Source organism: Aythya ferina, assembly GCF_964211825.1.
Source record: "Aythya ferina genome assembly, chromosome: 1".
NCBI classification, from domain to species: Eukaryota; Metazoa; Chordata; class Aves; order Anseriformes; family Anatidae; genus Aythya; species Aythya ferina.
Window position 1 is genome coordinate 143,881,594 of NC_140296.1, and position 26,624 is coordinate 143,908,217.

Below are 26,624 nucleotides of genomic sequence, written 5' to 3' on the forward strand. Positions count from 1 at the left end.
GAAACCTATGAATCAGTATTAGTACATGGAAATTTCTGTACAAACTGATACTTGCAAACAGAGTTTCTCAGGCTTTCCCTTGCAGAGCTTAGGATCTGCAAGTAATTGAAGGGAACATGTGAGAGAAATACACAGTTGCAATTCACAAGGCAATAATTATCCCAGCAAAGTTTTAGGAGGGTTGTAAACCAGTTGCTGCATAAAATACTGCCTTAAAACAAAACAAAACAAAACAAAACAAAAACAAAAAAAAAAAAAAAAACACCACTACATGGATTTATTTTTTTTTTTTCCAGAGGGGGGAAATAAAAATGGTTAATGAGATTAATGAGTGCATAGAAACCTTTAGCACATCCTGAATACAGAAGGCAGAGCCCACAATGCAGTGGCACATTCTCTTTGCTGCCCTGCCACAGCAGCATTATTTGCATGCAGCCAGGTGGAGGAAGAGGAGGCAAAGGTTGGGGATTTCTTGCACCAAAACCAGCCTTCTGCTGGGTCACATGTGGTCGGGCAGAAACTCCTCGAGATGTGTGACTCAGCTGTGCTGGGGCTACACCTTGCCCTGCTGTAAAAGCTGCCCTGCCAGGTGAGCTCCAGAGCTAGCTCTGTCTCCAGCTCGGCTTCACTGCATGCAAAGAATGGGTTTCAAATCTTTCCCTTCCAAAGACCTCTTTTTGATTTTAAGGATATGGGTATTTTTATACATTGCTCATTTTTAATGTGACTTAGGGCATGTTCCTGCATTTTTATTTTTTTTTCTAGTGTTGTTTCACTTTATTTTGGTGGATAAATGTGGGGAAAAAATAAGCTTCTACAAGGATATTTAGTGCCTGGGAGGAAAAAAGCTCCAAGATGATGCGGTGCTGTGTGTTTCCTGGGGCAGGAGAAACTGCAAATGGAAAGATGTGAGGAGCTCTTGCAGGAGAGTCCAGCCTGCTTCTCAAATTGCTCAAGGCAACCCCAAAAATCCAGCAAAAGTGCATGCATCATAGAAATGAAGAAAACTGGAGGTTTCAGCTAAACTGGGTCATATCAGAAAAACACGTCAGTGTTTAGCTCACTAGTTCATCACATTTTTCAAGCAGGACAAGGCTTGCTGCTAGCTTCTGTGGCTTTCTAGAGCATAAACTTTGCAAAGATCCTGTTCCTGCTGTTACAAGGCCATATGAATCAACTAGACAAAAAACAGAGTATTTCTCCATTATATGTCAGTAGAATAACCTCTTATTTTGGTCCAGAAGTTCTTTGCTGAGGCACTAAAGTAAAAGATACAATGCTATCCACCGATTTCTGAAGTTGCATAGATAAAAACCCCAACAAGGAAAGCCAGCAAAAATTCTGTGTCTGGTTATGCACCTAAACATATTTGGCAACATTTTTCTTCATACTATCAAAGAGTAATTAAAGTGCTTGCTTATCCAAATAAATATGCATGACGTTATTTCCTAATTAGATCTTCAATCTTCCTCGCATCTGACGCTGTTTATCTTACAGCTGTGAATTAGCAGCAAGGCAGGCATTTGATGCTAAATTCATTTGGGTGCTTCTGCTGGAACTTTGAAGAGCACATAGACAACTTGGTCAAGATCTCCGCTGTTAACAGAAAGTGACCACTGCAGTCCACGTTTCTTTAAAGGTTCCCCTTCTGATGACTAAAAATGTTAGTGAAGTAACCTAACTAACTGATGCTATTTACACAACCTGTGAGGTTCAGAGACAGTTCACAGGCTGAACCCATTGCAGGTTCTCGGTGGGTACACAATTGTACAGGTGTTACAAAAACACCTTTTGCTTGAAAAACAAGCCACAGTCAAGAACCAGCTGGACAATTAATCAATTATTAGCACATGCCTGCAAATGGAAGTCCAGTAGCATTGCACAGTAAGGACATCACTTACTGTTTCTATCACTTGGTCTCATACAGAGGCACCACAGAAATTGGGGCAGGCTCTGCCCGGGCTCCCTGCTTGTGGGGCACACTCAGGAGGGCCCTGCTTCCAGCACACCAACGTTGTGTGACACCTTGGGGACACAGCTCTGTGCCCTGAGACCCAGTGTGACACCAAACCACCTGGCTGTCACCTAAATGGGTTCCATATGTGCACAGGAACAGAGCACTGGGCACTTGGTTTGGTGGGTCTCTACAAGTTGGGCAATGAGGTTTGTGTTGGAGGAGAGGGCAGCTGCTGCATGGTGCCTGATGCCACCTCACATTTAAGTGTCCTCTGACAGGAGAGCAGCACTGATGGGCTGTGGAAGCACATCAGATTGCTCAGAGAGCTTTGCAGGGTAAATCTGGAAGGCTCCTGCACTAGAAAACACTCTCCTCTCCCAGTCCGGTGACTCATTGACCAATCCCACCAGATAAAGCTGTACTTATTTCCACATTAGACCAAAAATTACATCACCGGGGAACTGAGAGTGGGGAAGCCCTTGACCTTTTTCTGTTCTTGTTATTGAACATCCTTTGTCTCATTTTCCCTATAAACCTCCCTGCTTATTTGACAGGCAGTACTCTAGTGTCACCTGGAGCAATTGGAAAAGAATAAGTTGCATTTGCCAGTAAACCATGGTAAATGTGATAAACTGAGGGTTTCAATCAGGTTTTGGAGATAACCAATAATTTATATGCTACTGCAAATACTTGTATCATTGTTTAGATGTCAGACATGTCTAAAACATTCTGTTTGTGAAGCATAAACGTTATTTTTAAAAATCTGGCTTTCCAAACCCAGCAGTAACAGTCTTCTAGTAGGCTGACAACTTGGATTCATTTTACCCAGCAAAGTAAATGGCACAAATAACTTACCTTTGTAGAGTCTCAGGGTTTGCATTTTGCTACTAGAGATTATTTTTTTTTAATTTAAATAAATGATCAAATACACACAAGGAACGATTTTCTCAATCATTGAACACAAGCCAGAAGAGAAGAGCCAACAGAGCACACCAGAGGGAATCAATCGGTTATTAGTTCGAAGGGACACGACACTGCACCCTCCATACAAAGCTGCTCCCAGGAAGCCAGACAGGGTAAACTTTCGAAGGAGACAGATAATTTTGGACAGAAACAGTAGAAGGGTTTGACAGAAAGCAGCCTGCATGTCAGAGTGAAGTGCCGTCGTGTGGCCAGACCACCAGACAGCACCCGGCTCTCACCCACACGAGATGAGAGGCGTGGACCACACTGACAAGGGGCTGGAGGAGACCCACAGGGAGGAAAACCTTCTTGGCAAACATGGAAGGGACCTGGACTGAAGGGTACATTATAGGATCTACTGTCACCTTGCTCAGTTCTGAACTTAGGAGGCACATATAGCAAATAACTTTTTTTTTTTTTTTTTTAGCTGCTACTGTAGGCAAACAGTGAATTTTCATTAAATCTACTACACTCTTAAATGCATGCTTGCTAGCTTCCAAAAGAGGATTAGCAAGGTACATTAAAAATGAAGCAAGTATCAAATGTAAATTGAATCCACATTCTAAAATATTAATGGCCAGATAACAGTACTGTGAGTACTGACAGTAACACCGTATTTGATGTGTGGGACACATTCATATGAACAGCACATCTCATAGGGTAAGCTCCCTTCCGGAGGCAAGTTAAAAAGTTGGCTTTGAGTCAAATCCTTTCAATTTCTGTGTATTTTCAAAAAAAAAACCATTCAAGTATTTTTCAAAATTGTGTAAAATGTGTCAGGCTTAAGTTCAGTTTCAAGTGGATACCACATCTTATGCAATGGTACTTTAAGAAAGCTTGTGCTTTCCCTTAAAGGCACTCATTTCTATAGGGCATTTAGTTTCAAAATAAAAGTAAATGCTGAAGCAATGGATGCTAATGTCATTTCAAAGTGAGAAGATTTCTCAAAATTAGAAAATAAGCATCTTTATGTTTCGGGTGAAGGATGAAATTACTAGGGAAATGCAGCTGCAGTTGTGAGGTTGTCAGTCATGATAGCTTTCATATGAGTGATCATATTTAAAAATTTAGTGATGTTAAGGTTTCAAATAGATCTGTATTAATTATCACAGCTACAGAGGCATACAAAAATACATACTAAATAGGCAAAGGCATCCTCTACCCACACCCTCTGGTCCAGGGAATGCCAGCTATCTGCCGGTCCTTACAGGCTCTGGAACGTAGACAGGAATGTTTGTGACTACCAAAATAAAAATATCTTTTATTCCTTTAGAGGAACATACTGGGAACACGAATGTGCACAGTTCTGTGGATCATGGTCACAACCTCTTTGATAGCTATTTCTAATTAAAAGTGTTCAGCACATCCAGCTATGTTATTTCCCTGCAGGCTGAACTTTGTTAAGCTTATTGGATAACTGTGTGAGCCTGCATGAGAAGCTAGAAATATACAGCATGCAAGTGGGGACAACACAGAGACAGGAATAATGCCTGGCTGTTGATTGTTGGGTTCAGGAACTGGTTACTTGGAGCAGCACACAAATTGAGCTCTGTTGCACCTTTACGCCAAAGCAGCAGTAGTTAGCTACTCAGTATTCAAGGACATGAACTCAAAGGCATCATCTCCTACCACATATTCTCATAATCTTATGGTGGAAGAGGGAAATGATATGAAGAGGGGGACTGGGACAGGGCAGAATAAACAGTTTTTGTTCCAAAATTTTGAAGTCTGAGTTTATTCAGCAGTAAAATGTTGTCTGTAAGATGGTGGTGGCTTTACCTATCTATTTTGGAGTTATGGTGTGAGCAGGGACTAACCTACCTAGTAAAACTCCTGCATGTCAGTATTTAGAGGAATTGACTGATATTTAAGCTTGAAGGCATAGTAGGTTGTGTCCTCTATCTGCAAAGCTGTGTGTATTTGTACAGACCTCTCTAACACTGGTATTTATCTCAAGAATCCAAAAATGCTTCCTTCAGGATTCAGGAACCTCTGAGTCCCTGTAGCAGAAATTGGTGGATCTGGACCTTCCAGTGTCCTTTGTCTACAAATGTAGACAACTAAGTCTAGCTGGATTTCTTGCTAGGTATCCTCTAATACAGCCTCACACAAGATTTTTTGGTCTTTATCAAGCACCCACAAGATCTAGCCTATTGTATATCCACTAATATACCTGACACCACCAGTGGCGTTTCCTTGGAGAAGGGAAGTACATCTGCCAAGAGAGCTTCAAGGAAAAGAATAAAATTTACCAGATATTGATTTAAGTGAGGTAGAAGAGTGAAAAAATCCAAGGCTTTGGTTTCTAAACTCTGACCCTTAATTTGATTCAAGGGGAACTGGAAGATGGAAATAAAGAGACACAGAGGGCCTGATTATTGATTTGTCCTTAACCCCTGTTTACCTGAGGCTTTGTTTGCAGTATCTGAGCTCTTGCCATGGAGATCTGCTTCTAGCCATTTGTACAAGACTACACAACATAAGAAACAGAAATAAAAAAAGCACGTATGAACAACATGAAAAGATATACAAATGTACTGGGGAAAGGGAGGGGGGGAAAAAAAGGTGAAACGAACTGTTGAACACATTGACAGACATTGTAGAAATGCTTGTCAAAATTAGTAACAAGATTAAATTCTAAGTACTTCAAACAGCATGCTGCCATATAGTTTTCCTATTACAAAATCTGCTTTGTTCATATATTAAGCCATTCCAGAGCCTGGGAAAAAATGTTATTTAACCATCGCTGAACTAAAATCAAGAAGCTTTTGTTAGTATAATACTGTTAGCTATGTTGTTGCATCTTCAATGCTGTACTGGATGTTACTTTCAGGACTTTTTAAAGTTACTTATTACAAGACAGAAATGATGAATAGAACTATTAGGGTGGTTTTTAGGTGAAGCTTTGAAGAAGTGAGCTCTACGTTTATAACTTGGATGAACAATTTTAATCTCTTCCAGTAACAGACCCACCAAAAAGTGCTCGTAATGATAAATGGAAAACTGCCCTTCTACCACATCTAACGGAGGTTTCTCACAACCATTTTGCTCATCTTCTGCAGAAAAACAAGAATCTTTTCACAGATACCATAGCGTTCCTTCGTCAAGCAAAGTCCCATTCCTAGACTGCACAGAGGCAATATGCAATCCTCCTCAACTTAATTTTTTTTTTTTTTTTTTTTATAATCCTGGAGCATATATTAAAGCTGCAATACCATTGACCTCTCTGCTCATTCCATTTCTAGGTGTAAATTCAGAGTGATTTCCGCTGCTGCCTCACACTTGAGCTGTTAATCCAGGCACAAGTTCAAAGGACCCAGATAACTCTGTCAAGCCTGTATTTTCTGGAAAGACAGCCCTCTGCAGAGGGCATAGGAAAAAAAACAAATTAAAAAATCAATAAATAGATTTGTATTTCAGGATTTTTTTTGTTTCTTTAGGAGACACCTGAAGATAACCCACATTCACATCTGCAGGATGATGTTTTTCCACTCCAGGTGTCTTAAGCTATTCTGTTCCACTTTTGAGCTGTTTGGACCAAAAAGTTACATAAATATTTAAATTAAAGGAAATAAAACCAGCAATTGCCTACTGATTTTCTGGAAACACACTGTCAGAGCATGTTTTTAGGATCTTGGCACAGAAAGCACAAGAAGCACATCTAGTTTTTGACACAGGGTCACAAATCAGTTTCTGCCATGAGCAAGACTCCAAGCTCTCCCGGTTAACAGCCCAAAGCCAAAGCACAGGGCTACAGACACCACTGCACAGTCTCATTATTTATACAACGAGAAGCAAAATGGAGCATGACTATTGCCACAAAACAGTTACACTTTGAATAGGCTTAATATTTCAGTGACTTTTTTTGAAAAGGAGATCTCTTCATCTAAGAGTCATTGCACAAACCTAAATAAAGAGAAAAAAGGGTAATACCCAGCAGCAGTTTAGTTTGCCACCATCCCTTTGGTCTGGCCTTGATTAAGATCCTTACTATCTGCCTACAGAGTAACATTAGACAGCACCAGGCTGTCGGCTTCTTAAAATAGCCCCGGCCCCAGCTGCCAGCAGAGCAGAGACATCCTGCACCACCAGAGAACGGGGAGAATTACACATTTTGCATGAATTACAGTTTGCAGAAAATTGCATCATAATCTGTCAAATCCAAAATGTCACGGTTTATATTATGTCAGCTGGGGGGATTTTGGGGTGCAGTTAAATAAACATGTGGGGGCACAGCGCTCCTACACAATTACCTCAGTGTCTGCTCCCAATAGCTGGAGCTGATTAGCAGAAAACAGCAGACCCAGGTATAACATTGGACCTATACTCCTAAATACAGTTAGCTAAGTCTCAGGCCTTTATTTTAGATCCTCTTTGTCTATCCTGTTTATATACAGCTAGAGGCAGATTTACTTTTTTTTTTTTTTTTTCATTTTTATGCTCAAATTGGCTGTTCATTTTAAATACTTGATATGGAGCGAACAGCCATTTGTACTGATCAAGAAAGCAATCTGAGCAATAATTTCAAGTTCATTTAAGTTTCACACATCATCAATCTTAAAATGCCTGCGAGCTTTTTGGTTAGTTACAGAGCAAGTAAGTAATGCACACAACCATAGGAAACCAAAGGGTTTCACAGAACAGCCTGCATTGGAAGGGACCCACAAGGACCGTTGAGTCCAGCTCCTGCAATGCATCCCTCACTTCCAGGAGAATGCTCACGATGGGCAAAAGATGCTCAAGCAAGAGCAAGAGACCAGCTCGGGTCTCTAAACACAAGAGGATGTCAAAGCCAGGCCTGTGAGGGGATTCCTAGCTTTGCAGGCACAGAAGCATCTGCCCACTGGCTTGGGCCAAGGAAAAGGCATTTCAGATGCCATCACATCCTCTGAGAAGTTTGGGTAACCCCCTGCTCAGCACGACTCTCATTTCCCACTCCTCATTTCACATGTTTGCTTCTCTCCATGGACTGAATGCAGGGTGAGGAAACCAGTCACGCCTTTTACACAGGCCTCTCTTCGTGCTTGCACCTTCCTCTCATTTACAAGGGCAGGATCAAGTTCGAACATAACCAATTTCTGTGTAAAACACGACAACGCATTGTCAGATTGGTTTAGGAAGCACAAATGCACAAAATCCACTTTCAGCTGGAAAGAATCTAAAAGCAGATTTTGTCCTCCACTCCGCCGGGACAGAGGCAGCACAGGGCCTTGGCTCAAGGTCTGCTTTGTTTCACTTGGTATTTCTGGAGACAAGAAAAGGGAAAAACACAACTCAAATTTGTCATCTTAAAAATCCCTCTACCAGTACTGTTGAGGTTTGTGTGCAAGAATTTGGGAAAAGAAGGGGAATTTTCCAGTAAATTTTGCTTCGGGGATTTTTTAGTACAAGTCATGTTTGTTTTATCTTATTTTTAATTACAGCACACTGGATTAACTTCTAAATCAGGCTGTATTAAGAGAGGTTTAAGATTTTCTTTTAAAATTACACGATCACCCACCAGTATTTGTCCCCCAATTACCCAGCAGGGTACAAATTTCAGGTGATTTCTCACCTGAAATCAGCAGCAGTTTCACAAAAGCTGTATTTACACAGCAGCAGAGGGCAAATACCTGCACAATAACACCTTCTGCCACAGTAATTAAGCTCGGCTTGCAAATCAGTACAAGAAAAGAAAGAAGCTTAATTTGTCGCGCACCACTTTCAGCACTAATTGACATTGACAGAAGCGGAGCACCGCGATGCCCGTCCTGCGGCTCCTACAGTCAGCTCTAGCTCTGCACTAGTTGGGTTTTTGCTTTTCAGCACCTTTATTCTTTCCATCTTTCTTTTTTTCCATCTCACCTTCTTTCTTTCTCACCTCCATCTCATCTTCTTTCCATCTTTCTTTTTTTCCATCTCACACAGCACGAGGCCTTGGTTTTCTGGCCATAGCACCGTTACACTGGGAAACATCACTGCTGTTTTAAAGGAAGTCTTTATCTTCTGACGTCACCCAAAGCCATCCCTTGACGTGCTAAGCCACAAAAAAAAGACCCAAAGCACACGGTTCCTTATCTTATTTTTTCCAGTTGGCCACGCAGAACCCAGCCCGTGAAATCCGGGCTTTCACATCCATCCCTGCAGTGCAGCCTGTGGTGGTCAGAAGGAAGTTACCCCTGTCTTCTGGACAGGATTAGTCTGCTTCAGTTTGTTCCTTTCTCCCATACATCTGAGACACCTGGAGGTGTCTCTGAAGGTCCATCCATGCTTTCTTGGTATGCTGAGTTAATTTTCTTTATGGCCTTTACAAGCAACAGGTTGCAGCAAGGCAATGCTTGTCTGTCAAAGGCCACAGCTACCAAGCTTTAGGAAAGCTTAGTTATGTGTGTTTTTGATGGGAAAGAGGTCTGGCAGAGAAATATCTTTGCTTCTTGTAATCAGGACAGCTCTTTCACTGGCACGAAGTAGAACCACTCCCTTGTGTAGCACAAACCGGCCTTGTTTAGGGGTTTTGAGAAACTGCTGTTTAAGCTGCTGCCAATAGATAATTGTCCTTACACCAGTTTCCTAGAGCCTGTCCTCCATCAGTTCTCAACAACTAAATCTTTTTAGAAAGAGACAAAGACTTTCCACATCCTGAAAAGTCACAAGCACCCGCAGGCAAGGCATGAAGTTATCAGAGCTCTTGGATGGAGGAGTGGTGAGCAGGAATGAAGATGTGGGCAGACGAGGATCTGCTGCCCATGCAGCCATACGGGTCTTTTGCAGCTGATACTTCTATTTAAGAGCTGCCCCAAAAGCTATCACAATTTGGAGAATGCTCTCGGCTGTATTACAGTAATTGGAGATGAGCGTATTGCTGCAGATGCTTCCACTGTGAGCAAAACTGCCAGCGAAGGCACAAAATATTTCTAACAAGATGCTGCGTGACACAGTTCTTATCATCTCCTAGAAAAAGCAACAGTGGAGTTCCGTCAACTAAAAATGTTAAAACACTGTTAAGAGGAACAAATAAATCAGTCTGAAAGAAAGGTAAGTCCTTACAACTATTAAAGATAAATCCTTGCAACTATGTAGTTTAAATGTGTCTTCTGCCACAGACATCTTTGCAAGACCCTACGTGTCTTGGTCAAAACCACCTGCACTTGGAAACTGTTTGAAGATCAGGCTGCTGCCAGGGAGTTTACACAAAAGGGATCATTAAAAAGCTATCGGTGCACAGGAATCCCACATCTAAGCCACATGAAAAATATTCTGTGCCTTAAGTAAACCATGTCTAGTTAGGTGGAGATTCCCCCACCCCACCCTGAACTCTCTCTGTTTCAGACAAAGCACAAACAATCGGCTTCATGCCTTATAACTGCTGACCACTTTGTGGCCAGGTTCCAACCTCACTGAAAACACAGAAAGCTGAAAGCAGGACTCAATCAAAAAAAAAAAAAAAAAAACAAAATATGGTGTCAGGATTCACATCCACAGGTATGGGCAAATATTGTTAGTTTCTGGATCCAAACTAGATGCCACATGACAAACTCAAAGCACTGCCATTTTTCTACCATGCCTATAGATTTAGTTCATGCCCCGACAAAGAGATGCTCAGAAACCAAATCCTTTGGCCTCCTTTAATGCCTTGGGAGGCATAGATGCCAAATAGATGCCAAAGCATCCTTGTAAAGCTGGATCTCCTCTGAGAAGGACAAAAGAAAAATTGTCTATGGGTTCACCTCACAAAAGCCCCTACACCTCAGACCCTTTCTTACCTTGTCCCACCCCTTCTCCCAGACACCTGGAATACCTGGAGGTGACTGTAGGTTCGTTTCTAACCTTCACGCCCCAAAATACTGCTTCAAGGCTTCTAGCCAATTTGATCTCCAGTATGTTTTGGGGTAGTTTGCTTTCCCCAAAACACAGCTTTAAACTTTAAACCTTCCATTATCATCAGGAAAGCCTCTTAAGGCATGAAGGTAGAGTAGAGAGGCAAAGGAGTCCATGCAAATGCCACTATACTATAACAATATCTCTCCTTTGCTGAAGCCCAATGATGAAAAATAGTGCCCCCCTCTCCCCTCAGATATCCACTGCTACTTCAGTGTAAATGCCTCTGTAGAACAGTAGACACCAATGTAAAACCAGCCCACATTTCCGAGAATTTTCTACTTTTTACCTTTATGAAGGTAAAACAACCATGGAGAGCCACAAAAGGGAACAGAGAACATTTCCCGGCCTAAAAAAGGGTTGAAAAGCACCAGTGGGCCTCTAAAAGGGGAGCTGGAGAGATGCACAAAAAGGAGAGTAAGAAAGAGAGGTCCAGTTTCAACTATGAGCATGTTGTGCCTGCTATTTTAGTGCTTTCCCAGATTGAAGCAGCAGAGAACAGACATCTAAGTAATCCTAAATTTACCTGGCATTAAGCAAGGATTTCCTCTTTACCACTGACCTTTTAGTGCCTGGGTCCCAGGTTGATCAGCACACTAAAAGCACACAGGCAGAAGGCATGTAACTGCTGCCCTCTCATTTTTTAAAGAGCGTGAGCCATCAGCAACTCGAGAGAGGCTGATTCAAAACCAAAGCATGCAGAGCCACTGCAGGCAGACGCCAGAGCCCTCCTGGCCACTGCACACATTTCACGCAGAAACAATAGGAGTCATGCTCCAATATTTTACACTTTCCTCTCGCATAAAGGGGAATTTTGTGGCATTAAATAGAATGCTTTGTGTAATGCAGCGAGCCATGCCGTGCTGTGTTGGAGGGCTCAGTAACTGTTTCAGCACACATTAGAGATGGAGTATTTCATACGAGCAGATCAGGACTGGATTAGGCATGGACTGCATCAGGGCTGAGAACATCTCAGTGACCACGGTCTCTGTGCGGGTACTGATGTCTGGGAGGTGTCCCACAAACACAGGGAAGTGCATACAGAAGAAAACCAAATTAACCAAATGTACGGGTACAGCAACGTGACTCTGAAAACAAAGGTGGCACTCCCTGGTGTGACAACGTGGGACAGCTAAACCTGAGCGTCCAGTTACAGAAAACAGGAGCATAATCATTTCACATAGAGGAAGATGCTGTTATTCCTTTGATCAAAGCAGGAGAGAGCTGTTTACGGTGCACAAGGACGGTTTGCAAGAGTCCCCCCACTCACTCTCCCTGTAACACGTATGCCTGCCAACTGAAGAGCATCACTCTACCTATAATGTATTCACAGCCACGGGCTTGGGCACGCTCCCTCCCTCCCCGAGAGAGGGCTGGCAGGAATGCTCTGTTACAGGTTCAAAGGCTAACCCTGTGCTCTTCCCATCTCCACAGAACAGCCTGAGCAATGGCAGAGAGGGTCCTAAAGCCTGGACCCAGCTGCCTTGCAATTCTTCAGAGCATCATGAGCTCCTGCATCGCTCCCACGGGGCTGGAGCTCCCATTTCAAATACGCACACAACAGATTAAAGAGACGCAGGCATTTGCATATCTCTCCAGGGTCTGACAGGTTTCTGGTGATTAATTCTGCAACACGCAAATATACCAAAACCATCCCTGACGGGTACCTCCTCCACGCAAAGGTTATCAGGCATGTGTGCACTGGATTAAATATTTACATTAAGGAAATAACTCTCTTTGGGGTTGGGGGGGGGGGATACTTACATACGAAGCACACACAAGGGTAAAGGCCCAACCTATAAATATTTGTGACAGAGAGTGATGCAGATCTCAGCAGTGACACAGCTGTGAGGGTAGCTGAGCCACAAGTATTCCTGCATATTTGTTTATAGAGAGCTTGCGCTGTTACTATCAGCCTGAAGAAACACCTTCTTGAAAAGGGCTGTAAGATGATTCACTAATATTGGATTACCACGGGCTGCAATGAATATTTTAAGGACTTCACATACATACGGAGAATCAGTCCAGCGGGGCGGTTCTCCAAGTTGTCACAAAAAGAGGTGGCGCAGGTGGGGAACAGAATTCCCCTCCCAAACCAAAAGCAGTACCCATGTATACAAGATTAAAGGAATCTGAGCACTTACATACCTCTTACAGAGACAAATTCAAAGGTCATGAAAGAATTACAGAACATCCACCTTTCTAGCTAAGGTTATTCATAAGCCAAAACAACAAAGCATCAGAAATATACTCTTGTCTCTGAAAAAGGCTGCTTTGTTAAAGTAGGACTCCATCCTGGGTTTTGCAAGGTTTAGTCTGTATTTATACTGATATGACAGCCTGAATATGCATTTTATACTGGTATGACAGCCAGAAATACGTAACTTCAACCCGAATCTGTATTTTGTGGCATCAGAGAATCCATCTATAAACAGCCTGAGGAATCAGATATTTTAAGTCAGCTATAAAATCAGCACAGTAGCAGTTCTGGTGGGGCTTCTGGTTAACCCCTTCCCAAACTAAACCTTTCCCAAAGGCAAGAAAATGTCCTTTTGCTGCCTGCCCCAGAGCCCTGGGCTGTCTGGTGCCTGTGTCCAGGCACTGCCATAGCCCTCTGCTTTCCTACTCCTTCTGCCAGACCACAGGCTAGTGCTTAGGCTGGCTTCCTCCAGGTCACTAATGCTTCCCCTGGCACAGCAAGGGCAGAGGGGCCCTCATGGAAACCCTACAGTGGCACCATCCCACATCGCCTGCCCACGTGTCTCATTGCTTTCTCTACAGAGGTGACGGCTTCTGGCACAGCCCACAGGGCAGCTGACTCCATGGCAGCAGAACCAAGCCCCGCACAGGCCCAGCTCCTCCTCTGGTCTGAAGTGCGGCTCCCCTACCCAAATATATACCCAACTGATAAAGCACAGACTGATATGGCTCTGTAGCAGTCACCCAGCTGACACGGTGACAGAGGTTTGCACTTAGGCAAATGACAAGTGCTTCATCTCCCTGAACTGTCAGGGCATGCCGAGGATGCCATGCAACCGACATTGCCTACAACAACTGATGTTTCCCAACCCCTTGGGGATTTTGCTTTGACACAAGGTTGTGATTAAATGCATGTTCAATCTGTAGAAGTAAAAGTACTTACTGCAACACCTGTAGGTTGTGTACATACAAAGCCTGAAATCCTAGCATGGTCCTTAAGATGCAGAAGGGAGTGGAACTGGGTCAAAGTTTCCAAAAAAACCCTTCTTCTCAAAGATAAATTGGCACTTCCCTGACAGCTGGAGCAGCCCTGCACTTTGTGCAGGGTGTCTTGATGCAGACCAGGCAGCGTGCTGTCTCAGCTCCTGCAGGACCAGCCTGGGAGTGCCTGCAGGGTGACCCGTGCTAGTGGAAAAAGGGCTTTCCAGCCGGGATGTCATGCAGATGGGCTCAACAGCATTTCAGCCTTCTTTTACCTAGTGCATCCTACACAACCTCAGCTCTAGGACATCAGTGTGCCTTTCTAGTTTATATGGCAGACATTTTCCTATCTTCAAAACACCATTTGTTGCTTCCTCTCCCATCCTCTCACAGTCTCAAAAAGGTCACCAAATGCAAAAATCCCACTTCAGTAGACAATTGTGACATTGAGGGGTTTATACAAGGGGAGGAAAAAATAAAAGGATATATAGAGAAAAACAACCACTCACCAAACCAAGGAGGAATTTGTCTAACATTACACGTGCAAGGTCCAAAAGAGCATCAGAAACTGTGAATCCCTTCCATGCTCATCAGAGACACAGGACCTGTTCAAACGGATCTGCAGAGAGCCTCACGGCTCCCTCCTGAAACCCAGTCTGTACCACCGAGGCAGGAGTGAATTTGTTCCAGCATCCCTTCAGCTGCCATCTGTGCTCCCACAGGAAGGGGGCTCAAACTTGTCAAATGGCTTGAATTAAAAAGCAAAAGGGCAGGCCTGCATCAGAAGTGGCGAGGGGTGGCGATTTCAGGGTAGCAGCCTGAAGTTAGTGGCCGCCAGCAGAGCAGATGGCATATGATTAAACATGAGAAACAGGCTCCCAGAGTCCAATGGTAACAGCAAATTTGGGAAAGTCATTTTTGAAGGTCCAGAGACTACTATAGTGACTGTGGAAAAAGTGGTGATTCGTTTAGAAAAAACACCAGCCTTAAAGAATGGATAGAAGGAAAAAATGGTATTTCTGTTACTGGCCCTCCCTCTTAAGCAGCTAGTTTCCATCATTTTTTGTCTGGAGGAAAAAATTAAATACGATTAGTATGAACACCACAGGTAAAACGTTGCTAGAAGATGTCAAGGAAAGAGGAAAACAAAGGACTAAGAGAGGCATGTTCTGCTCAGCACAGCCAGGTTTGCTCTGCAGCGTGGGAGATGGGAGCGGGGAGGGACCAGATCCTTCCCAGTCCCGGTGTCTGCCCACTGGTCTGCAGAGCTCCTGCACCAGGCCAGGCTTCCTCTCATCTGGGATTGGCAAAATACCACAAGAACAAAAATCAGAGATACCAGAATTTGAGGCTCATTTATATTTTCCTTATACACATGTGAAGACCATCAATTACTCAAAGGTGCACACCGTGTGCTCCTTTGGAAGTCCAGCCATCTCTATTCGTGCCTGGCTTCATGCCTAGGATGCCTAGGTGGATGCTGGAGTTCAGGCTTTAGGTGAGCATCGGTATCACAGCATTGCATGCCCTCACACCCACAGCAAACACGGCCTTGCTATGACCCCATCGCTGCCATCTCGTGTACCACTATGCACAAGACTGGGGACATTGGGCTCTTCTTCAGTAAGGTCTGAAAGATTTTTCCAGTGACGACAGTGCTCAGAAAACTGCTGTCTACCTTGGTCTTTTTCTGTCCATCTGAGGCAGGTTTGTTGATAATTTTTCCCTAAGAAGCAGGGTTTCTTATGCTGAGTAGCTTATAATTAATTGGGGCTTCTTAGGCCAGGAGGTCTCCTCGCTCCATCCAAGTGAGCTTCAGCGACCACGTGCTTAATGTGTCAGGGACAAGGTTCAAAAGTTCATTCGGGCTTAGCTTTGTGCTAGAAAACATTTCTGACGTAAATTTAGCCAGATGCAGATTTACCTAGCAGTGTAGGAGGACTCAAAGGCATTTATAGCATGCCTGCACCCGCTCCGGACAATACAAGAGTGCATCAGGTTTATGTGGTTCTACAATGAACAGCCAGAGAAGGGATGGCAAATGCTGAGCTGACAGACAGACGGACAGACCCCTAACAGACAGCGAGAGGAAGCTGGAGAATTTTAGCCATAGCATTATCCAACACATGTACGTGTAATAGCAGGGGACCAGGCCTGAGGTCACCAGAAGAACCAGGCCAGAAAGGACCTCCAGAGGTCACCTGGTCCAAGCTCCTGTTCAAAGCAGTGTTGACTTCAGAGCCAAATTCTGTTGCTTAGGATTGAGACCGAAATCAATTTTGAGATGAAAAACTGCCAAGACAATTCAATAGCTGTAGGGAGGGGAGTGCAACGTAAGGCTTCAACATTTCAGCATAGTTAGAGCAAAAGCACAACCTGGGATCTCTGATTTAATGCTTTCAGCGCAAGCCAGGAGGCACTCATGTACCTACAGTGCAAATAGCAGGCAGGAGCGCAAAGACTGAGGCATCAGAGCTATGAATCAGCCCTTGCCAAGCCTCAGGTCTTCTGTCAGAAATATTCACATCTCCCAGTCTTTGTGCTGTTTAGCACTAACTCATCTGTTACTGGATGACAAAGCCAGCAGCGACATCACCTTTTGGCTGGAAAGCACACACTGAACTTAGTCATTCTGCCTGCCTTGCCTCTCCAGGGGAAGAAATCCCAGCACACTCAGAGGTACCACGGGTATTCCTAGAGCTCGAGGGACACTACGCCATCCCTCACCTTCCTGTTTGTGGTCGCGTGCAGCACATCAGGCCGATTCCTCAGGACAGCACTTGCTGTGAAGCTACCTTTTTGTCAGGTGGCTAGGGACTCCCACAACCACAAGGCCCTCCCAAAAATACTGTGTCCAGTCTCTGTGCCTTTCCTCGCACAGCTGCATCCCAGGCAGGACTTAGGCTAATCCTCCTGAACAGCCTTGCCGCTCTTGCCTTGCTACAGGGCAGCCCTCCTGACATCGGTTTAATGCTGATTAGTCCCGACACAATTCTGGTGCAGGCTTCCTGCCAGGCAAGGGAATGAACAAAATTGGTTTGTGCACAGGCCAGACGACAGCTGCAGTCACTCCAGCTCAAATCTGTTGAATAAGAACCGTTTTCTTGTTTACCAAGATGAGGCTAAATTAGCCCAGCATGAGACAGAAGGACAGAGCAAATCCTAGAAGCCAGCGATGCCAACCTGCTCTGAAGGTGCGAGATGGGACTGTCAGGCCACAGCGCCCGGGCTCAAACAAGCCATAGGGGAAGTATAAGCTTTGTGTAAAGCATACTCCCAGCCTAGGTAAAGCCAGAGTTTTTAAAAAAGATGACTGGGAGGCAAGGGAACAACAAGCAGAATGCCCTAATTTTTCAGAGCCTGAGTGACAGGGCGCGTACTTTGCTCGGAACATGTTTCCCCCTACCTCTTCTTCTCTCCCTACCCCTCCAGCTCTAGGAAGAAAGGAGCCTCCAGCCTACAAGCCCTGCCAAAGACTTTAAGGCAGAGGCAGGCCATGCTGTCACTACTGCTTCTTCCTCCTACTCTGATTTTCTCCTGTGATGAAAGAGGGGGATCAATCTGCATTTATCCAGCTAACTTAAGGTGCTTATATTATGATGTTGCGGAGCAACATACAGCTTATCAAGCACATGGACATCTCCAGACTGTTTCCAATGAAAAGCTCAATATAATGTCATTACTCAAAGTCATTTTGGTATGTACTTGAGGATGGACCATCTTCAGGTGCAAAACCCTTCAGTTTGACAACATACTGTTCAGTTCACAGAACTTCACTAAAATTAGGATGCATCGAGACTGAGAGAAGAAGCATAAGTAAAGACTTAAATGATTGCTGCTCTAGGTTTGGAAATAAGGAAAGGAAGAATAGCTGAGAGAGATTTCTGAAGTGAAGCAACCAAGTCATTTTTTGACAAGGTGCTTATATTTTCATATACCTATTCTCTCGTTTGTCTAAATCTGCATTATTCTTAGCTGTGAAAACTGCCTGGGTATCAAGAGGTTAAGGCCATGCCTGGTGTTTGATGATGTTCAACAGCAGTCTGAAAGGAGGTTTTTGTCATCACTTAAGCATTAAGGTTCCACTTTCTCCTCTTTGGGGAGAGCCTTGGGCTACTATGGCCTTACTCTTCTCATGTAGAAGACACTCACCAACCTCGGAGATACTCTTACAAAGCTGCCAAAGTTTCTAAAATAAGATGCCCTTTTCAGTATGCTGTCAGTAAGTACCTGTATACCAGCTTTAGCTGTAATGTTTGCTTTTAAAATGCAGAGGGTATCCTGTTTGGAAGATTTACCACTCAGGAGTGATCTATTGATTTGATCTGAAGCATCACCTCCATTTGCAGAATGATGCACAAACCTCTTGACATGAATTACAGAATCCATCATCCGCCGAGAGGCAGCGCACATACAGAGTCAACGCTTGCATGTGCACTCTGTTCACAAGCTTATCTTCAGCAGGGCTGGTATTGCTCAGACTCCTTTAAAATGCACTTAATGGAAAAGTCACACTGCTGAGCTCCCTGGCCTTTGAAAAAACTTTAAACACATATCCCAAAGTGGATTCAGCACCATGAAGTTTTTCTTCTATATCTATATGAGAAGCCTGGCTTTTGGCACTTGCTGAGTTGGCTGGTCACTGATTGGGGTTTACGGATTCATTAAGAAATTCATCCTTTGGCCCTTCAGGCTTAAGTAACAGCTTGACAGGAGGGACTGGCACCCAGACAGCTGTGGAACAGGCGCGGGTGGTTATCTCCCAAGTCGTGTGTCTAGCCAACATGGAGCAAGGAGACCCCAGCAACTAGAGAAAGATATTCCTTCTTTCAGGCTTACTTCACATCACCTACAACACTCCAACAGAGCAATAGTCCATCATAATTATAAAGTCCATTTTAAAAAATATTTTTTTCCCTGTTAACAGAATTTGGGTCCCGTAAATTCTTAAACAGCAGAATGAGCAAGGAAATAAAAGATTCAACTCTTCAGCTCATTTTGTTCAAGATCACTAGAAGAAGGGTGAAGGCTGGGGAATGGAAATCGTGTCTTTGAAAGAATGAAAAGGAAAATGCCTCTATTAACCGTTCTTATTAGTTTTAATCTCTCTTATTAATGGCTACAGATCTGCTTCACATAACCTAAACATAAATGAGTCAAACACAAAGATCAACCAATCTATTTTCTTGCATCCTTACATCTGTTTATTTTAAAAAGACATCCCTCCCTTCCACTTTGGCATGTTACCCAAGTTTTAGGACAACTGTACCACCTTGACTAAAAAAGTGGTGCCTTCTTCCACTTTGCTACGAATAAAACACATGCCTGAAGGACTTTGGCAGCTGTCTTAAGGCATCCTCCCATCATCTGGGTACCTACAAAGCAAGAACGCATCTCACCCCTTGCAGGACAAAGCAGGTTCTCAGTGCCATGAAAAGGTTCCCAGAGCTACTAGCTGCTAGTTCATCATCCCAGCAAGCAACTCTCAGTGAAATCCTGCCAAAAGAAGGAATTTAACTCAACTCTTGGCTGGCTCACTTACAACTTGCTCAGTACAAAGCCAGGAAGAATTGATATTTCTTACTACTTTGGTGTGTACACATAAATGCAAAGTCCTTTTGCTCCAAAGTTGTTGGGGCAACTTGGTGCAGAACGACCTGGCCTAGCAGAAATTGGCTTCAAGTCGTAACTTGAAAAAGCCACAACAAAGTCACACCTTTCTCTCATCGGCTATTCAACAAACAGCTTTTACACACAGGGAAAAGAGAAAAAAAACAAAACAAAACAAAACAGTCTTACTGATGATGCTGAGAAGAGAAATGGTACTGTGTTAAGAGACAAATACAGACACAGCACATGGGAGGTGGGAGCACAAAGTCAACTAACTATTACATCTATGACAATACAGAAATGTAACTAATTTAAATTCCAAATCTATTCATGCAGTTAATAGCTTTTCTGAAATTCCCCAATTTATTTTGAAGATTTACTGTGTTTATCTAAATGTAACCATACCAAAGACTGAAGGAGATTTTAGGCTTCTCGAAATGAACACCAATAAACCACTAGCTTCTGGAACAAAATTTTATTTCCCTGGAAGTAGCAGAGTGGGCAGAAAGGCCAGACACTCAGGAGTCAGGAACCCTCACTAATTGGTTCTGTAAATTTACCATGGCAGAGTTATTTACTGCACTATGGCTGGAAACTCACCTCTTCTAAAACATGACTGCAGATGAGGTTTCACAGACATCTCAGGACAAGCAGCATGTCTGTCACCCCAAGTGACTGAGCACCCTCACTGCTGGTCTCAAGCAAAGCTTCACAGAATGCAAGGTGCATCGCTGTCCACCATACAGATTTATAAGGTTCATATGGAAAAAACTCTAGTGATTTGACATTGGCCCATTGGCACGCAGGGCCTAGGCAAGCACCAGACCAGCCTGCAGCTGACAAGCTATGGGGGAAATCAGGGGTGCTCAAGGATCTCCAAAGCAGGGGGGACAGCCAGAGGGTAGTCCAGGGAACCATAAGCCCTGTTTTCTGCTCATCCCTGGTCACCGATCCTGACGGAAATGCTGTGGTGCTGAGGTGCAGCTCCCAGGCTGTGTGTGACAGGCCACAGCCAGGCCGCTGGCTCTGTGGGAAGGGTCTTCCACCAAAAGCACTTAGTTCATCACAAGCCATGACTGAAAAATATTGCTGTGGTCTGTTGCTTTGCTGCTTTCCTTCCCTGTGCCCCAACAGCTTATTGCTCTTTCTAACCCTACTGACACCAGGGATTCTTGACACTTTACCACTGAGATGCAAGCAGGGATTGCTCCATACTGTGTAATACAGCTTCAAGTAATTCACAGTGAGAAGCAGACCCCTAATTTACAGTTTGTAGTCCCATCCCTTTCCCTTCTGTCCCTCCCAAACCATCTCTGTTACAATGCTGTATTTCATTACTCTATTTTTTTGTTTTTCTTTGTCACTTGAGTTGCAAACACTATTATTAATAAAGAGAAGGAAAGCTTGCATGATGTGGTTGTAATCTGATTTTCTTTGCTCCTCTTTTGTGATTATTTTCTATCTATCCCTTAAAAGAATTTAAAAAGCAGGGCAATTTCAAGTATCCAGACAGCAGCTGAAATAAATATTCTTCCATTTTAATGTGTCCTGAAGTGTTATTTATATAGATGACTAATTACCCTGGGCTTTTTGCAGTATAAAAGCTGGCTTTGGCTGCTCTTATGCCACAAGGTTTGACAATGTTTTAGCAGAGATAATGCTTTTATACAGGAACCAGAAGGGGCAACAGGAGGTCATTTCCCAAAGCCGATGACATGCCTTTGTGCAGTCACTATTTGGCTTGCTTAAAATGTGCAACACCTCAATCTGCTGCCCAACAAAAGCTGGGCAGAGGAATGGGGCTCTTGGGGACAGGCAGCTCGATGCAGACCCAGCGTGAGCAGATGCCACTAGAGCAGCCAAGCTGGGCAGATGTGAAAACCTCTCTGTCCATTGCAGAGGTGAGCATTGGGCAGGGATGAAAGACAGAGAAGGACACCAGCACTTCTACCAGCACTGCTGCGAGAGCTTACCCCAGAGACACGACGCAAGGGGAACACCATAAATGCTGCCTGCAGCTGCGGGGAAAGTCTTGCGCTCATTCTCCAACGGTAAAAATCAATCATGCACAAGGCAAATCCACAGGAGACCCAGGCTCCATTAGTTCCAGTGCTCAAGCAACTGCTGGTTGTTTGCTTTAAATATGTATTATTTCCCCACAATAGCAGTTAACACACCGCTTATTACTCCTATTATTCTGATAGGAATGTGTACATTGAAGCTGGTTCATAGTTTGCATGCAAGTCACCTACAGCCAACCCCTTACAGCCCTCATGAACCACGTCTTAACAATTGCACATAAAGAGCGCTTTGCAATTTAAGTTAACTCTAATAAAAGGAAAAGAAAAAAAACACATTTGCAAGCAGAACAAAAACCTATTTTAAAGGAGGTGTCTGTCTTTGCCATCTTTTATAACTGCTGTTTTCTATAGCAGCCGCTAACCTTCAGAAATACACACTTCCACTTGGAGAGAAAATATTGCAAAGGAAATGGAAGAATAAATTGGAAATTGTAAAGTTGCAATAATGACGGCGGCTGTTACTAGAGGATCTTCCGTGCCCTTCTGGCTCGTATTTAGCAGGTTTCTTTTCCAGTGTAACCATGGAAACCGCAGTGAAGAGTCTCATTGAAAAGCGTGCGCTTCAGCTGGTAGGTTAAGTTATGAGACTGCAGTGGGCTTGAATATTAAAAACATTCAAACCGCTCTAAAAAAAGCTTAATCTGAATGGGAACTGTACGACTGCATTGTAGGAGACAGACATCTGTGGAGTAAACAGACACGGTGCCCGGCAAATGAATTGGCAAGGGGAAGCCTGACACGAGGCACCCAAGAACAAACAAGGCCTATTGATGGAGCTTGCTAAATCCGGGCTCAATAAACAGGTTAAGAACACAAATCATGAATTGCCTAGCATACTGTGCCACTAAAACGTGAGACCATATGTTTCCGCTAGCTGACATTTTGTTTAACAGCGCACAACGGAGACTGAATGAACAGCAAAGGTCCTCCGTAACATGACAACTTCACTGCAACATCCACCCAAGTGGCAAATTTAATAACCCGTGTTTTACTTAATCCATCAAAGTGTAAAATTATTCCATTCTGGATCATCATGCTTCCTCAAAGAAATAGGAAGGAACACAAGTCATCGATCTTAAAAGAAATGTAGTCACAGCAATAGAGTTGGCCAACCAATGCATGGCTCAAGCAGACTATCAATGTTAAAGGGAGCACTAAAAATGAAAAATCATGGATCAAAAAATGCTACCTAGGCACACTGTACCGGTGGAATTACACATTTCTTCTAAATAACTTCAAGGGAATAGCTCCACTAAAGCATCTGTTACTTCTCACACATTAGCAGTAAGACTCATCTGAAAGCCTATTTGGAGACGCGTTCAATTATTCAGTAACAGTGTTTAGAAACGCTGTTCTACAATAAACAACTGGACGCAAAAGATGGGAACATGCTCATGTTGCATTAGTTGCAAGGGATAGGCATGCTTGTAACAGGAAATCATAGTGCTCCCCCTTTCCCCTCTTTTAAATAAATAAGGGAATATGGTAAATTTTAAGCAATTATTTCCGATTTTACATGTACACAATCTAAAGAAAAAGTACATAATCTTTTGGTAGTTATCTGTACAATTTACTATCCCTTCAGGAGAGCTGAAATATTTCAAGCCCTTACAAAAATTACACCATCTCTGCGAGGCAATCATCGGAGATCAAGCAGGATATAAAATGAAGCTCCAGGAACCGTTTAAATACATTTGTTTCAGGGAACAGGATTTGCTGCCCTTAAAGTGGCTGCAATCCTCTGCTTAATTTCTCATCCCTGTCGCTTCTCCACAGGCTCTGGCTGGGGCGGAGGAAGGAAGAGATGAATTTTCTGTTCTCCTGGCTGCCTCAGGACCACTTGTCACGCACTCAGCAAGGATCAGACACATCCATGTTCTTTTTCCTATAACTTTAATCATTGTTTCTCTGGGCTATTTATAATTTTCTGCCTGTTCCTCCTGCTTGAACACCGTCTTGTCTGTTTTACTCATATTCACTTTTAACTAATGCTGAGGCTTTATCACCACAGACCAGTATCTGCTTTGCCTGTAGTGATCAGTTTTTCAGGGGTGCTCAGGACCCCAGAGTTCCCCACAGAAGGACAGCTGATGTGGTAAGGAATGCAGACAAACTCAAGTTCTTTTATGTTTTGTATAACGTCACCTTTAATTGTCTTGGAGTTGCCATCAGAGCTTCAGGATTACACTCTTTGTAATTGAGAAACTGAAGACAATGTAGGCTCGTGTTACTTTGAGCGCTGCACATCCCACCTGAGCCAGCGGGATTTACAGCAACTGCACCGTTACTGGGAGGAGTCTGCAGGTGCTCTACCAGCAAGGTTTGTAGTGGCCAGAAACAGGCATCCTCCAGCTGTGCTTGGAAGCTATTTTGGCTTTATTTTAAAGAGAAACTTCAGTTTTCTATTTCTTCTGTCTTGTTTTCAGCATCTGTACAGCAGAGCTGATTTATTTTGCTAATAGTCCCACAAAGGGATCTTTGACTCCTCTGCTTGAGACGTTCACATTTATTTTGACTGATAAGCCTCATTATCATTGCAAAGCTGTGTCCTTGTTTTATTTACAGATGGTAAATGATGTTTCATTCAGACCCACATATAAAATTTTCATGTTAAACATCTGCAAGTTAATTACAATATTAAAGTCACAAGCTCCACTGCATTGCATGGTAGGCTAGTGATGCTTCAAAAAGGGTTTCAGTCTTTTCTGTTAAAATAACACCTGGACGATGTGGAGGATACAGAGGAAAAGAAGCAAATGGCACTAGTTTGAAACAGTACAGAGAAACTGCTTCTGGTGTCAAAGGCAAAAGAGTTTTAAAATTTCCTTTAAATAAAAAATTCCACTATTCAGAAGACTTTAAGGTCTGATTCAGTAAAAGAAGTCTCTCTAGCATTTGAGAACCTAAACTTCCAAAAGCAAAATGTTAGCACTCAGAAGAAAGGAGAATTAAACACATTAAAACTACCCAGTGCCCACTGATGTAGGATGATGTAAAATATTTAATTACCTCTTTTTAAAGGAGGTTCCCATAGCTACCTTATCAAAAAGTGGCTTACAAAGGGGTAATCACGGATTTTTCCAAACATTTAGCCAGCAACTTCCTCTTAGGATAGTGCTAATTTGTGCCCACACTCCCACTCTCTCCCCACGAGGTACTGCAAGGCAGCCCAATAACACGCTGCTATTTGACATCACCACATTTATAATTTACACCAAGGCAACTACTGCAGCGAGGAGCCTGCACCTGAACAGCCCGAGGCTCTTCGCTGCTTTGGAATATTCATCCCTGCAATAAGCTGTTCTTTTTTTTTAAGTTTTATTTTTAAATGATTATTATTATTTCTAATTAGTAGCTTGTAGGGTTGAACGTAGAGGACTACTGGCGCTGTAGAGCCACTGACCTGTAACTGCTGCTGCCTGCGTTGTTGAGGAATTACCCAACTAACCAAGAGCAAACCCACGCAGCCTTGTAGACGCACACAAAAGCGTGCGAGTGAAATCCGTGTCAGAGGCACGCACCACCTGGTTGCAAATGGGGTGCTCCAAAGTGTTGTGCAGTCACCTCACACAGCTCCTCAGAGCCTACACTAGGGATTATGCATTACTTCAGGGTTGCCATGCCATTGATAGTACTTGGGTAAAGGAAAACCATTGTGCCTGGCTAAGCCAGAAGTATGAGAAACAGCCACAGTCAGGACTTGTAAGTGGAACATAACTCTGTATTTCCCTGGTGAGACCTCTGCTCTGACATGGATGAGCTCAGTGCTGTATGGTGAGATGTCTGACCTGTCTTTGGTGGGATAAAGCCCAGGGACAAATCCTGGGAGCAGGGACAAGGATCTCCTCACTCTCGCTGAGTCTCCTAACTGCATTGCTGAATCAGAGCTTCCCTTGTGCTCTGCAGTTTTCACCAGGTCAGTGAGGTTCATGGCCCCGTTAAGCAGGTGATGAGCAATTGCTTTTTACTTCTCAGGACAAGATGCTTTATGGATGTGAACCTAGTGACTTAAATCTATGCAGATCCCTGTAACTGGCATTGTTAATGCTGTTTCTTTCTGATGCCTCCTCCCTACTCTTCTGAAGGAGGAGAAGAGCAGGGGAAGCCCTATTCGCATGTATATTTCAGAATAATCTGCTTGAACTCACACATAGAACATCAAGCTCTAATATTTTAATGAGGTGTCTAAACCATGCTTGTTTTAATTAAAATTTAAGAAGCATTTTTTACAGCAAGATTTTAAGTCCTACATCAATATTTCACAATGCGCTGCATTAACTAGTGTCGTGCTGTACCAAATAGGTTATGCAACCTGCCAAAGTTTTTTATTCAGCCAGGCTCTCCAGGACACAGCAAACCAGTGACCTGTATTCTGTCCTAGGAAAATGCACTCCTCCAGACGGTCTGGTGGAGCTGCTACTAGCCTTACAATACAACCAAAAGGTCTTGAAAACTGTGGTAGGACCTTGGAATATCACATTTTATAAAACCATTGACACAAGTTTTATACCACAAGGATATTTCATCTTCTCACCAATGACTAGTTGAGGAGCAGCTACTCAGAAGCCACACGGCACGCAGTCCTACGCATGCCATGCGTTCCCACAAGTTTCAGAAGTCTTTTTTTTTTTTTTTCCCCTTTCTTTTCTTACAGAAAAGGTTCATTGTAGGCTACCATGACAAACAGCGTGACTTTAGGCTCTCCTTGAACAGACAAGCACTTACCCCTTTGTCAGGAGTGTTTTAGCAAGATAACCTTTTTCTTTCTCAACCCCACAGGTGCTGTATATCCATTCTCATCAGAAGACAAGGTTTTAATATCACCCCTCCTCTTGAGGGACAGCTCAGAGATACTGTCTAGAAGGAGGGGAAGAAGAGAACAGCAGGGAAGGAGGGGAGCACCCCTCGTGTCACTTCTTTCCTCCTGGGCCACTGGTTCCCAGGTGTGTCAGATGTTCATGTCTGCTGAATCCTAA

At 43.5% G+C, this 26,624-nt stretch overlaps 1 protein-coding gene across 6 annotated transcripts in view; it reads right to left on the reverse strand.

Annotated features, from left to right (window-relative positions):
• Positions 1-26,624, reverse strand: part of DENND5B (DENN domain containing 5B) — a 110,039-nt gene that overhangs the window by 60,825 nt on the left and 22,590 nt on the right. For 4 of the 6 annotated variants that reach the window (XM_084535855.1, XM_084535857.1, XM_084535858.1 and 1 more), the window contains exon 2: positions 5,325-5,390. The exons of the other annotated variants lie outside the window; for them this stretch is intronic. In XM_084535855.1, the coding sequence (XP_084391981.1) occupies positions 5,325-5,390 (66 nt within the window). The remainder of the gene's footprint in view (positions 1-5,324; positions 5,391-26,624) is intronic. 6 annotated transcript variants of the gene reach the window in all.